This window comes from Pygoscelis adeliae, unplaced genomic scaffold (assembly GCF_000699105.1).
Source record: "Pygoscelis adeliae isolate BGI_AS28 unplaced genomic scaffold, ASM69910v1 Scaffold73, whole genome shotgun sequence".
NCBI classification, from domain to species: domain Eukaryota; kingdom Metazoa; phylum Chordata; class Aves; order Sphenisciformes; family Spheniscidae; genus Pygoscelis; species Pygoscelis adeliae.
Genome location: NW_008824470.1, coordinates 46646 through 62433, shown reverse-complemented (window position 1 = coordinate 62433; position 15788 = coordinate 46646). Strand labels below are relative to the sequence as shown.

Genomic DNA, 15788 nt, shown 5'->3' with positions numbered 1-15788 from the left:
GAACAGGTTTCAGAAGAATTCTACTGCAAAAGAGTCTTCAAGAGCTGTTGCAGATGTGAGTGGGAGGCAGAAAGATCATACAAGACAAAACTAATAAGTAAAGCTAAGCCAAGAGTCTATATGCTACCACAGAGACTTGCCAAAAGTTCTGTTCAAAATCTAGGAAATAAGAGGCCACACTGTGGCCTCCAACTGTTAGAAATATACCATTTATTCCAAATTTAGTGTTAAAGAAACAAATAAAGCACTTAGATTAAAACCATAGCAATTATCTTATGTTCATTAGAAGGGCTTTATAGTAAGCCTTGAGAACACTGCCCACATATCCTCAGAGAGCTTTAAAACTTGTATTAGCTGTATCTTTCTCATGCTGCCAGTATATACAGTGCTTCTAAGTTAATGAAACTTTGAGAGATAACAACTTGGCGAATTATTTCACTACTTGAAAAATAATAATGGATTGCATAACATATTTAAAATCCTTCCACTTATTTGTGTGAACATGTTTCTCTTCCAGTTTTAACATGACACATACTTACTATCTTTCTTCCAGTACCTAGCTGTCAAACTGATTCATTTTATAATTTTAATTTTTCTTGATAGGTACATTTGGTTTCTCTTTAGTCAACTAGCAAAAAAACCCAAAACCAAAAAAACCCCATAGCCTCACAGAGCAAAGAGTTTAGACATGCCAGCTCCTAGAAAGTATGCACATAAATTAATAAATAGAATAGTTATATAGTTAATGAATAGTTAATGATGGTATAAATACATAATATAGTATATAAATAGTAAATTATGGTATCAATAACTTTATTTGCAAAATTTAAAACTCCTTTAACTTTACAATGGCTTGGTAAGGATTTGAAAATGAGAGAGTTTGTTTTAGAAAATGACGTATATTAATCTATCATTCTTGCTTTAAAATACTGAACAGGATAAAATGAGTAAAACAAAATGCCATGCTCTAACAGTTAAAGGACAGAAAAGGGGAACAATTAGTATCTGAGGCTGCAAAAAAGTTGGGAAGTGTTGGAGAGAAAGGAGATGACTTTGGGGAAACAATGTTAGCCTACAATGAAGAAAAATCACAATTCATAAAAGCTAGGCCCTTCACATGTTTTGATTTTCCTTATGGTCTCTAACTTGATTTTTTGTTATCCTGTAGCTTTTTGTTTATTTTATGATAAAGTTAAAGACCAACCAAACAACCCCCCCCCACCACCACCAAAAAAAAAGAAACAGAGAAAGAAAGGTATCGCTATTTTGGTTTCACATCACAGCCAGTGGTGATCACCAGGACATCAGCCATGCCCTCCAATTCAAGAACATTTTGTTCGCTGAGGCATGCATGGATAGTGCTGTAGGATCTATGACCTACTGCTACATTACTTAATCATACTTCTGAAAATTTTCAGGAGAAAAAAAAATCCACTGCCTTATGAACACCGACCTTTTCCATTCTTTGGTCAGCAACTTGAGATATTAATGCAAATTGTTATTCTGCTGGAAAACAAGACTGATTTGTATTCTCTTCGAAGTATTAGAATGCTGCTTAAGGAGGAGGTTATTCTGGAAAATCATAAAATGAGGACTTGGATTAGAAAAGAATTTTCAGATTAATTAATTTGAATTATTGGCAACATTTCCTAAGAGATGAATAATTTCAATAAAATTCACTGAAAAGGATATGAACCACTGATTATTTTTTTGAAATCACAATTGAAATTATGATAGAGGCAAAGGGAGAATGTTCAAAGAGACAAAAGCTGCATTGCATCCAACTTCTGTACATTTTCACAAATCTCTTTGTGTTCTCCTAAACATTTTGTTAAATTTGAAGAGGATACAGTTCTTTTTGCGTAATGTTATACAGGTGCTTGGAAGCTGTTATTTATTTTTATTCAATATTCAAACTAAGTGGTTTATGATCATAAGTAACTGTGTAAAGTCATTTATTAAAATGCTTAACCAAGTAAGATAACGTATGATGTAACATTTAGGATTTATTATTGAAACACAATAGGACAACCTTCAGCTCATACATGGATGGAAGTTGCCAGCATTAGCAAGATGAATTTTAGTGTATACTGGACTAAGAACATTTGTTTCATATTCATTTTAACACATTTAGCACAAGCACTTGAGGATAGAAAGTCAGTTGGGTTTGCTATGCAACAGGTTATATCTGTTCCATCTATATTATTCTATACATCTTGAATTAATACCAACAAATTTTAGGCATTTAGCTTAGCCTAAACATCTGGGTCTCTCTGTCGTCAATGGGTAGATACAGAAACATACCAGAAAACAGCAAGATTGGGAGTTAATTCAATTAACCTGAGTCAGCTATACTTGGCAATTACAACAGGTTCAGCCTACTTCGCACTTGATACCATGTAGATAGACCATCACACCACTGACTGCCAAGGGAAAAGAAGTATTTTCAAGTTAGGGCTAACACAGTTTCAGAGAGGAATGTCCCTTTAACAAAACTAGCTTTGCTGCCTAGAACAGCTTTCTAATTGGAACAAAAGGCATTCTTCCTTTGAGCTGCTAACCTAGACCAAACCCCTTCCAAATTTTAAAATATGGTTTAGATAGTCTCAAAACAAGCACATTCCACAAACCAAAACAGTGCTAAAACGTGACCTACAAAACTTGAGACCTCTGATATACTTATGTGCCAAGAAACAAAGTTTTGAAAATTTTGAAAAGACATTGAACAGTAATCCTGGTTTCCTGAACTTAAATTGTGAAACTCCGTGAAATAATATTTTTTCACCAAATGATACTGAATAAGTTTTTAGTCTCGAAATCTTTTCTTTTAATACTTCAACATCTTCCTGATTCAAGCTATTTGTTTTTTTAGAGTCTACAGATCACCAAATATTTGAAGAACCTCACATAAAAAGAAGGGCAGAGGGACAGGTTCAGTACAGTTTTATTTCCCTTTTAACATAATCACATTAAGAACAATAAATGTACATATCACTTACAGATGAATAGCCATAATTTTGGTTCCACTTACCACTGGCTGGCTGCAAAGGTAACGGCAAAGTTCTCCAATGTACTGGATGACAGTCACATTGTACTTTTTGCAGTCACTCCAAAACTGACTAGCTGAGAACTTCTTTTTTAACACACAGGTTGCACCTTTATGGAAACAGTAGAAAATAAAATGAAGCATTTTCTCTATATGGCACCTTATGTTCGCTATTTCTACAAAATAGAACATAAGAGGAACTAAGAGCAGCCTCGTTCAGAGAACTATATGGTATTTAAGCTGTTTTATTAGAAGACGTGTGTTCAAACCTGGTAGACAAAGAGAGATGAACCCAGTCTCCTCCTTGGTGAGACAGTAAACTGATAGATAAGAGTTAAAAGCAAGAAGACAGTTTCTCTTTGTTGGTGTTGTAACATTGTTCAAAAGAGTTTAACTGAAAATATCCAGAAAAGTCAGTCTGAATTAGCAAATCATTTGGGTATCACTAAAACCTAATTTTTCAACGAAGAAAGTATTCATCGATGCAGATTCAGACAGAATTAATCCATAATCCAATGATCTCTCCCTTGCTCTGACTTGTCCTTGATGCTTCAGGAAACAGGAAATATTTGCCATCAAGTTCCAAATAAATCTTTTATAAGAGTGTCATTGAGGACACCTACATTGTCTCAGTAAAATATGTATTTTATTGTCTGTGCCAAAATAGTACACAAGTCAAGTGGAAAAAAAATTATATATCATCTAATGATATATGACAAAGCTGGGTGTTCACTATAAATGTATTTGTCAGTCTTTTTAAATTCACCAAAATACATTTTAGTTCTATTGCACTGTACAATGCTTAGTCTGTACATATACTAACGCACTATATACACTGCCAAAATATTAATATGTCCTTAAATTCCTTTTTACCTAAATATAAAAGAAAGTAAAAACATTTGTTGCACAAATGACTGTAACTAATTCTTCTCCAGTACCAAAAAGATAGCTTGTGAGAGATCCTTCACTATTACAACACCCCCCTATCCCCAAAATACAGAAATATAAAGCTATTCCAAAAAGACTATTCATTTGATTTCAGCAAAACATTAGTTTCCCTAATGGCAGTGAACCTAAGTGTGTTTTATACATTTTTATAATAATTAATTCTCTGTTAACAACACAATTAAATGAAATGAGCCCTACCCAATTCAATGCATCCACCGATGCCAAGAAGAGATGCTGCACTGTGATAAAGAGGCAGAGTAATATAAATTATGTCTTCTGCAGTAGCACCAAAAGCCCACAGTCCAGCAGCTCCTTTAAGAACCTGCATGTGACTGATGACTGCAGCCTTTGGAAGACCTGTAATTAAAACACAAAACCATGCATAAAGCTTCTCTTAAAGAGAACTCTTTTTTTTTTTTTTCTGTGCAAGATCTCTAAAATCATAAAAGAATCAATACTTTCTTCTGTAACCAAATTTTCAGCCATCTGGTTAGGTGGCCATTAATAGACAACTATCTGTTTAACACAGTATTGCATGTTTGTTCTGTACACACAAAGATACATAAGCCAGTTTGTAACCTCGGCTGTTAGTTATTTAATCTGATGTCAAGTCAATTCAAATAGGTGGAAACATGAAGAAAGTCCACAGTTAGCACGCTATTAAATTATATAGAGCCAACAAAGGGCCATAACTATTTACTGTACATATGGACTTCCTTTAACATAAAGAAGCATCACACTAGATCTGTTTCAGGCAAGAGTCATAGTGACTACAAAGTAATTAAGAAAGGTATGGGATCTACATGAAGTAGATCATGCAGTGGGTGCTTATCTAAGATGTGTACATCTAAGTCTACCTATTTGTTTTAGAACAGTGAAGACTATGTACAATAAAAAAAAAATCCAGCAGAAAATCCACTCCAGTTAGGTTCTTAATGAGTTTCTTCAGGTTCAGCACAGAATTTCTGCTCAGCAACACGCAGACTCACATGCAAGAGCTTCTTGGGCTACTACTCTGGTACCCATTATTTTGAGTAGGGTATGTGTTCTTGCTTCATATATGTTCTCATGTACACACACAAATTTCAGGCTGAGTCCTGATGATGAACAGTGAGAACTGTTAAAAATATAAAAAAATTTAATGGTTCAGAAAGTTTCCTCACCTAGTCTAGCAGAGCTACTGCTCATTTGAAGACTTAACTATAGCTGTTAACTGGAAGTGTAATCTATGGAGATTCTAGCTACAGTTCAAAGTTATTCCAAAACCCATCACACTAAAGAGAAAAGGCAATAAGCCTACGCTGCAAATGAACCACTTATAGCAGGAAATGCTCTACCGAGTTTTGAGTTTTTTCCTTCTGCCTTTACAGATAGCTGGCTACAGACTGTGCAAGATGCTTCTTTCTTTTAACTACGTTCACCAGTCATTGATTTTAGGAGCAACACTATGCTCTTGCTTTATCAAAAAGTGTGAAAATGCTCACTTACTTTAGATTAGACTTGGTTATTCCATACTCTTCAGACTAAATAACCTTATTCTTTTAGTTACATGGTACATAAAAGAAATCCAGTGTAAATTAATGTAATACATACAAGCATTCAAAAATATTTTAAATTCTACATAACTGAAATTTGACACTTCACACAGATATTTTGTCCACATTTATATTAGTAGTATTACAAACATATCTGACCTCTTGTCAATATTTATACCTTCCTAATTTTTTTTTTAGACTGACATTTTTATTTCCTGATTTTTCTCCAGAACCTGAAGCAAATAAATTAAATAATTACTTGTACGAGGGAACAAAGCCATAAAACACATCTTCATTTTAAATATTCTTGCGACTAAAACTGTTGTGTTCAGCTGAATGAGAATGCCAATCTGCTTATCTTAACAACATCATGCTGCTTTTCATGTCAGTGATCAGTTTTTTTTAAAGTCTTAGCTTCTTAGCTGCTGGAGCACTGGTAATAAATTCAGCCATCTGTTTCTAAACTAAAAGGCTAGTAACTTAATCCTATTTTCTGTCTCTACAGTGACCTGCATAGAACATGACTTAATGAAGAAAAGTCAAATGTCTATTTGCTTGTTTGAAGATAGTTTTTTAAAGTTCTAGATACAATGTTAGCTATATTAGCTAGGCAGTGGTATGTGATCACAAAATAATATTTATTATCATTGTAAACACACCAAAAAAGCAAATAGTTTTATAAACACCTTAGCTGTGAAGTAGTAAGACGTAAAGCTTCTCATAGTATTTGCACAATGTGGCAGGAAAAAAAAACAAAAGCCCATAAACCACTGAATATAAACAGTCACTGCCAAGAAACATGCTTATTTTCTACCATAATGCTTCTAGATAAGAAATACGATATTTGACTATGAAAAGATGAACCAAAAGATTAGAGTTTTGGAAAATCGAGTTTCCAGATGAAAGCTGAAGGAAAATGTAAACTCTTTAGGAGACCTGTACCTGTTGTTCCTGAAGTAAATATATATAAAACAGATGACTTGAGGTTGTTGGCAGAGCGTCGATTAACTGGAACAGGGTCTTCAGATGCAGCTTCTATTTTGTCTAAAAGGGTATGCACACTCGGAAAAGTGGAGTCTTTGGTCATTATCCAAACACTAACGTCTTTTTGGAGGTTAGGAAGAATTTCTTCCAGTGTCCCAAGCAAATCTTAAAAATTAACATAAAATAATGTTACTTACATTATGTCTTCACAAAACTAGTGAATAAAGTATTTTTCCTCTGAAAGTTTTACTTTTTATAATAGAAAGAGGAATGAAAGTCACTTCCATGGACATAAATAAATTCAATAAAATAATGATGAACTAGAATGAAAATTCACTGAAAACAGGATATAATGTGGTAAAAATACTGGTGACCCTACAAGGTCTAATTGTCAACTAGCCCTCAAGGCAAAATGATGAGCCTTGATTATTAGCTCCTGCTTCCCACCTCATTTTGGATAACCCTCGGTCATTGCTAAGGCCAGAATGAAGTGCTGTTAAGCTTCCACTTCAAATAAATCATGAAGAAATCTGTTGAAGATGCAAGGCAAATATATACATAGCTGGTAATTACAGTGCAGGTTTCCCTGGATGCCCTCAACAGCGATCTCTTGTCGAGCAGTATTTTTTTCAAAAGCACAGAAGTGACTAATTTAAAAACAAACACACACACAAAAACTATATCATGTATGTAGGTACCTGAATTTCACAGAATAGAAATATGATACAGGCCCGTGGCTTATTCAGGCACTGCCAAAGAACCATGTGGCTATTTACGTAGTGCTTTGAGTGTTTTAGATACCTTAATGAATCTGATTTTAGGTATATCAGAGAATTTTATTTTCTTACAATCACATGTTCATTCATTGAAAGCCATTCCTTCTATTGGCTTTTACCTGAATATAAATACAAACTCATTTTTATAAAATAAAAACAGCAGCATAACTAAGACCTATTTTGTTGGCTTATCAGGAAAGAAACCATGAGAGAGAGTCCCAGATTAAACAAACAAACAAAAAAATAGAGGCCAATCCTTAAGTAATACATTTAATATTTATATTTCTAAGCATTTTTACAATCTGTCACTTTCTCAGAACACTGAACAGGCATTAAAGTACTAATCCAGGAAAATTCTCAAGAATAGGAATAATATTGCTTTCAATAGAACTATTCATATGCTTAAAGACTCATTTAGACTTAAGTGCTTTGCTGGATCTCAGCCTATGTAATTAATCTTACAAATATCCCTGTAGGTATAAATTTATGTTATTATCTCAGTTTTTATAGATGAATTAACAAACAAAGTTGACATGACTCACCCAGAGCCTCATAATGAGGCATTGCCAGAGCCAGCATTTGAAATCCTGATGTCAACTCCAAGCTCATTTCACAAATATTAAATATGGATACCATTAATAGAATCCCCTTGCATAAATTTTACACCAAAATAACTGGATTTGTAATCTTTCAGAAAACTACTTTCCTAACGACAGACTGCTGTATATATTTTAATAAATGACATACTAATCTTTATTACTGTAGCAGAGATATAGCCTACTGTTGCCAACTAAACATGTCTTACAAACCTAAAGCCTACAGAGTACAAGTTCTATATATTTTATGAATGCTTAGCAAATAGATCTGATGGAGCGTGACATTAAAATTTTTGTGTTCTAACTTCCTTGCACTGCAGAATGATTTCAGGAAGGAATCACCCAAATTATTATGAAAATCCAAAAGATAGATAGCCTCCTGTTTGAATCATTGGACTACAGTCCCCTTCCACTATACACAGCAACAGAAAGAAAAAATGTGAATAAAAAGTAACGTTAAGGACAATAGCGTTAACTGCAGGAAACCCGATGCACTGAAAGTCAAGGTTCACTGCTATATTAATTCTGTTTTGCTGTCATATTATAAAATTAGGGTATATTTTTCAAGTAATAAATATGAAAATACAATAGTACTTCTAATGAAAAACAGCTATTAATAAACCAAGTGTGACAGAATAACTATATACTTATTACCTTCTAATACTGATTTTTGTCTTCCTATTATGCATATATATACATATATGTCTCCTAAATATACTAATGATAGTTTGCGTAGATACAAGTTAGGCTGAGAACCTAGCAAAAGAAACACAGGTGTTAGAAATGGTTGGAGCTCCTGTTCTCAAAAATAGTAAGAGAATATAGCATTCTCTGTCATTCTTTATTGGTGCACTGGCTCCAACTACAGTGCCACCAAAGATGTTAAGGATTGTTAATTGTAAGGATTGTTAAGAATTTCTTGGCTCCTCCAGCTTCCAGTAATCATTTGAACCAGACTCAGCTGTCCATCCTCTGTAGTGTCCTTAAGAGATAACAAATGCGATGTACAAATATTGAGAAAAACTGCTCAATAAAAGTCATCATGCAAAATTATCCTGTGTAACTATAGTGTAATTGTAAATGAAATTTCACCTATTGTTTAATTGGAAACTATCCTCTTGCAGAAGGCCTGGCGAAAAAAACCTCAGCGAGTATCACCCTTTTTAAGTACTGCAGATACCAAAGGGATCATTGCGGCATTTCCTTATTTTCCAGAGATAAATTAATTCCTTCTTGCATTTCCTTAAATTGTTTTGCTTTTTACATTTTTGAAAGTGATGAAGATAAAGCTGTATCACCTACCAACTCTTAACTTCTCTACAGAGTTTTTGTTTGGGACTGCATGACATGAAGAAATTCACAAATATTTCTAATTTTTTAGTATTCAGAAGTTCTAGATAAGACATGCACCAAGTTCTTTGTGTATTTGAGTAACATGAAGTGCAAGTCTGTCAAGAAGAAGAGGACTTACCTCTTCTTTTTCTTTTTCCCTCTTTTCTTTCCTTCCTTCAAAGGAAGAAAGATGGCAACCATTAATTTCAACTCTACAGACACAATCATTTAAGATTCAGGAATGACAGGAGGGCATAGCTCCCTTTTAGTAGACTGAAACATATTTACCCTAAATAATTAAGATTAATCTTCAAATTAAACATACACGCTGTTTATTGTTTCTCCAAACACTCACTCATAAAACCTATGGCTTTTGTTCTTGCACAGAGGCTTGCTTGGTTTTTTAACTACTATTGAACTATGAATCAATTATACAACAGAATTTTTCTTCTGTGCTCAGGTATCTAGTACTTGGAACAATATGTGAACAGCTTGTAATGATAAATTATCTTGAAAGAAATTTCTAGTTAGATAGCAGAGAACAGCAGAAACAGTAAGTGATTTCCTGAATAAGAAAGGGTAATTTAAAACAGCTGTATTCAAAGTGCCAGAAACTGAAAATTACTTCTGGAACACACAGGAGCATGGGGTGTTTGAAGATAACTCTCAGTTGTACTAACATATTTCCAAAGAATAATTCTGATGATAGTTAACTAATGTTTTGTTCCATGAACGAAGAACTTCCGTGCCAGGTGTTGTGTACGGCTTATTGGTCTTAACCTATAATCTTGTCCACGTGTCAGGAAAAAAAACAGCCCTCTTGGAGGAACTATAGTTTGAGTATTTCTAGAGGTACCTGGTATGTGTACTTCACCATATAGGAAAGCAATTACAGTAAAGCAATTTCGCTATTTAAGCTTGTGTTTTCTCTCAGTTACTCGTTTGCTTTTTACACTACAAAAGTATATTCAGGTTTTGGTTTATTTATTTTGGAAGAAATGATGGCTTATCTAAAGTCTGGCAATGTAGTTAGCGGTTCTGTGTGCATTGTTTACATAGTTTGTATATGAATATTCATCATTTGCTAACTATTTAGCTTCTACTGGGGAAAAAAAATCTATAACTGGTCAAGATGAATATGCTTTTCCACTTTTCTTGCTTTTTTTTCCCCTCTTGCATTTAAAACATTTCATTATTCAACAAAAAGTTTGTGAAACTGTTACATTAAATTCACATGAATACATTAACTCAGTTACTTCTTTTGAGAAAGCAAGGAAAATAAGTTTTGGTTTTGAACTACTGTCCTAGGCTTCAAGTTGCACAAAAGGTTTTTTATGTTATTTTCTAGCAAAGAAACAATGCAGCCTGTGGCAAGGACACAGTCCTACACTGATAAAAGGAATACATCAGATTATGAGATCAACTTGTACTGAACAGAAAGTTACTAGGAAGGAAAACTGTATGAAATGGTTCTTACATAACTTTGATGTGTACCCTGGTTGATATGCTCAGTAAGCCATGGCAAGTCCAAACTCTTCCCCACACTGCCTGGCCTCAGAAAATAATCGTTACTTGTACTTGATCCCCCAAGTGACTCCTTACACTCAGCACTTATTCCCACTAAGTAATAATAACAGAAATTACAAGTCAGTTGTGGCTCAGGGTCAATGTTGGTATCTTGAAACACCACTGAAGACAGTAAAGGTAGTAAAACAGAAACTGGCTTGGGAATCACAGTTGGCACTGTTTTCCACTCAAAGGCCATCTGCGACAGAGACACAGACTAAGTAAAAGCAAGGGATCAAAGAGATACCATGTCTAACAGAGCAGATAAGAGTGTCTTCTGCAGGTCTTCTACAGTTTCCTTGCCCTAAATATTTAGGTCTCAATAGCTTTTTATTCCAAATAGTTATGAAAAGATGGTTTTGATAAAATCCATCATTTTTTTCACTCAGTGACTAACATATGAGTGATGATACTGCTACTTGTATATAATACCACATGACCTTAATTCACAAATACCAAAAAAGACGTTGTTTACTCTCTTTCTCCAGGATGTAGACACACTTCTGTCTGAACTTTACTCCTGCCAGCATAAACCCTGGTTCTGAGCTCTGATGGCAAGAAGTTCAGAATATGCTCAGCAGCAGCAGAAAGCACTGCTGGTGCCTCAAGAGTAAAGAATCCTGGCCAGGAAAATGCTGTACTTGCACAGCTAGGAGATGTAATTCTGTAAAGAATTGCAGAATCACAGAATGGCTGTGGTCGTAAGGGACCTCTGGAGGTCATCTTGGTCCAACACCCCTGCTCAAGCAGGCCCATGTTGAGCAGGCTGCCCACATGTATCCACGTGGCATGTATGCTCCCTGAAAAGCCTTTGCTGTGAGGACTGATGTAAACCAATCTCATGGAGTTTAGTAATGCAATCCTTTCACAGTTGAATCCTTGCATCAGAAGTCATGATGGCAATCTGGGATGTCCTGCTAAGAGCTGAACTCTTCCAGTTCAAGTACAGTTCAAGAACTGCAACACACTACAGGTCAGATTGCTGTCACAGTAAGCTAATGCTGGCAGTCTGATAGAAGGGCATACAGCTTCTTTTTTTCTCCTTTACAAGTTCCTTGTTTACTTACATGTTAGTTAGCTGCTGTTTTATTAAAAATGCAGTTTTAAACTCCAACTTTTGAATCTCTTTCAACAAACATTCCCTAGAAAGGGAGTGGTGGTAGACAGTGTTTCTGGGAATGGAAGTTGTGAGTGTTACATAAAAAATTAAAGCAAGAGCTAAATGCTCTGGGAAGACAGCAGACAAATGAAAGCAGCTAAAGCAAAAACTCTCTCTGCCACAAAGGCAAGTGGAAATACTGGAAAGGAACACAAAGTCTAAATATTGGCAAATCAGAGGATCTATATTTGCCTTACAGCCTGTGGTTGGATGAGAAGGAAAAAACCAAGTTACTAGACTGTACTAAATGAATTAAAAGAACATTGCTGTCATAGAAAAAACTCAACCTTTTAGACATAAGCATTTCATATAAGAAACCAACAAGAGGGAGAAGTTTTGAAGTTTTTATAACATATCTGAGGCTTAAGAATAAAACATTCAATTACAGAGAGTTCGTAGAATACATAAGTCAAAACCAACCCCCCCAAAACTTAAGTACTAATGGAAGACTCCCATCTAAAGTTAGAAAAAGCAATCAAAATATCGGGGAATTGTCAGACCAGAAGAAAGTATGACTGCAAGTGGTGAAGGAAAGACAAGATTATACTAATTGGACTGGGTTACCAAACCACAACCTCTGAAAAATATGCAGGCACAAAACAAAACTGAAGAGTACAAATTCCACAAATGAGAGTGATCTTGCAAGAGGCAGCATGAAGGACTGAACAAGGCGTGGAAGAAAATGCAACCATAAATAGTAGCCAGCCTATTTGGGCAGAGGTATCACATTTGTAAAAAATAAAAGCATTTTGGAAAAATTACAAGATGTACCAAAGGAAGCTGCAAGATGCAATCATCTCACACAGAGGAAGGCTACACACCATTCTCAGCAGGGAAGATTTAGCAATAAAAAATTATCTGTGGGAACCGTTCCAGATACCAGCAGAAGGTGAAAGGTTCCCTTCAGCACAAATGAAACCTTAATATTAAATGGATTTGAATACAGGTTCCTGATTTAATGTGCCATTACAGACAAGAATTTCAACAGTAAAATTGGTCTTGCTGAGCACAGACAGTTAATGGTCAAATTGCTAAGGGGATGATGTCTGCTGTGCTGCAGTATATGAACAAGATTGAAAGTCATCCAACTATTGAAAAGATAGTTTTGTAACTGTTACAAGAAATGGAATTATTAAGTCAAGCGTATATTTGTTTGTAGAAAGTGAAAAACCTACGTATTTTTGAAAATTAGAATTTCCACTGTCCAGAAATAATACCATTACATACTAATCTCTGATTAAAAAAACAATCTTACTTGCCAAACATTATGCCTGACTATGACAATGATAGATATTGGACCACAGGTTGATTGGTTTTAGTGTAAATATTTTGCAAAAAAAAAAAAACTATGTTCAAGCTATGCAAAATCCTGTGGAAAATCGTGCCACAGGAGCAAAACACACAAGAAAGTTCAAGTCATGCCTAGTGATAAGGAAGAATCCCTTGAAACACACAATAACACTGGCCGAAAAGATGTTTAACAGACCTTTGAGAATTATCTAACTGACTGTTTAACCTCAGTGTTAAACACTGCCCTGTGATTTTTATAAACATTAGGGGGAAATTATTATGTACAATAATTATGTATAATAAGTTTTTGCTTCAAGAGTGGTATGAATTAGCCCACACAACTTTTTTCACGGATAAAGATAAAAAAGAGCTTCTAAGTCCCGAGGAAGAATACTGTGAAGCCTTGCAGGCTCAAGGGACTGACAACCTTAATGAAGAGACTAAAACCCATGAATAAAGTAAGAAGACCGACACATGAAAGACCAGCTCACAGACTAATTTATTGATATCTTTTTTGTATTATCTGTCTGCACATAGCTTTTCTTTCGTGAGCAGAGGCAGACTCCTAGAACAAGTTAGTTCAGTGTAAGTAGCTCTTACTATCAGCTGCTGGTAAATTAAGAGTGGAGAAACACGGACGCTGTTCCCACTTTGCAAATGCTTTTTTCCATTCATTAGTTAACCTGTCATTTTAATAAAGACTACTCTTAGGTACAAGTTTTGATCCAAAGTTCTCCTTCACCACAGTCAATGAGCAAGAATTTCCTGAACATTAATTCCATTCCTCAATCCATACACTCAAAAGCAGATATTCATGAGAGGGTGTTAAATGAGATTTTTTTTTTAAGTAAGTAAGAAGGCAAAATGAAAACCTGTCAGTTCAGAAACATTGTTATCATGTGTTTTGGGACTATATTTAAATTTGCTTTTGTTTCCTTAGCTTGTTTTAATTACCAAGCATTCTTAAACCAGCATACCATATACAATCAGAATGAGAAAATTTATAATTTAAAACTATGCAAGGAAAAAATCTTAAATACATTTTTGAAAGCACAGATTTGCAGCAGCAGAGAATAGATGGAAGGAAATTCCACCATTTAGGTGTCATGGATGCAAAACCCCACAATCTGTGTAATAGGAATAAGGCATGAAGTTGTGAAATAGAAATAAGGCAGAGTAGACTTGAAATAATAATTTTAGAGAGGCAGGACAACATTAATATTTAGTATTTTGAAAGACCCTCCTCCAACCAAATGTCAAGGTTCTGTGTAATTTTTTAGCATTGCAGGTTCACTTGCACTTGATCATAAATGCTGAGGCAAGTTTAGGTTTTGGAACTGTCTTCAGTTTATACATCTCTATAATTGAAGCCCAATTCGAATATACAATGCACAGCATGCCTACATCAAGATTTTAAATTCTTTTGAAGCACTTACTAAAAACGTAATACTTTGGAAACTTACACAACACAATTATCTCCTATTCAAACAGAGCAATTTCTTCTACAATCCAACGCCAACAGTAAGTTGGCTATTATAAATCAACCTCCTACGTGCTACACCTGTAAAAAAACCCGTCCCTCTCAATTTTAGTCCCTGGAAGACTATCATACCTCCACAAACAGCTGTACAGCAGCGGTTGTACAGTCTGAGCTTAGACCTTCTAGTTTGCAGTGGTTTTGATCACTAGAAAGATGGGGAGATAGTACCGGAGAAGAAAGTACATGACTTAAGATTAAAATTGACTATTTAAAAAGGAATGGGAAATTATTCTTACTAATTGTAATCTTTTCTGAAACACATTAAGCAACTACTGAAGCAATTGAACGCTTGGAACAAGCTGTACTTAGATGTTGCAAACTTTCCTGCAATGCACATTTTTTAAGAAAGGGTTAAATGGATACCCCCAAAGCATGGATATACTTGATTCTGCCTGAGATGCTTAAACTTTGTGATCTCTTGAAGCCCTTTCTAGCCCTAGGTTTCTTTCATTCTGTGAACATCTGAAAATCAGGTTTTCAATAAAGGAGCTGGAGAGACATACACCGGGGAGATGTGACATTAAAAGCTTTGGATGTACGAATCAGGTGCATACTCTACCTGCTCCCACAACGAGTATCTTGGGCTCACAGCTACTGACACAGTGCAGGAGAGACCTGGAGCGGACATTGAAATTGAGGAAAGCCACCACGCAGCCGAGCTTGGCCAGTCCGAACCACACGTGGATGAAGTCTGGCTCGTTGCCCATCAGCAAGGCCACCGTGTCGCCCTTCTTCAGAGCCCCATGGTGTAGGAAGACCTGTGCTACCCTGTTACTCCTCCTGTCCACATCCCAGTAGGTGTGCACCTTCCCTTCGTAGATGAGGAACGGCTTGTGGGGCTGCTTCTCAGCCAGCTTCACAAACTTGTCCAGGACTGTGACAATCCTCCCTTGCAGCCGGTACATCTCTACTCTCAGCCCATACACCAATACTTTCAGCAGGTATCTCAGGTCAGCCCAGAAGTAGGGGAAGAGTAGTTTCTGGATGAGGTGCAAGGAGACAATCCCGGCGGCAGC

The 15788-nt window shown here is 35.5% G+C and overlaps 1 protein-coding gene across 1 annotated transcript in view; it reads right to left on the bottom strand.

Annotated features, from left to right (window-relative positions):
* Window positions 1-15788, bottom strand: part of SLC27A6 (solute carrier family 27 (fatty acid transporter), member 6) — a gene marked incomplete at its 5' end in the record, with an annotated part of 38359 nt that extends 22571 nt beyond the window's left edge. The window contains 4 exon segments of the mRNA XM_009321241.1: window positions 3032-3156; window positions 4193-4351; window positions 6472-6678; window positions 15332-15788. Coding sequence (XP_009319516.1) covers window positions 3032-3156; window positions 4193-4351; window positions 6472-6678; window positions 15332-15788 — 948 coding nt within the window.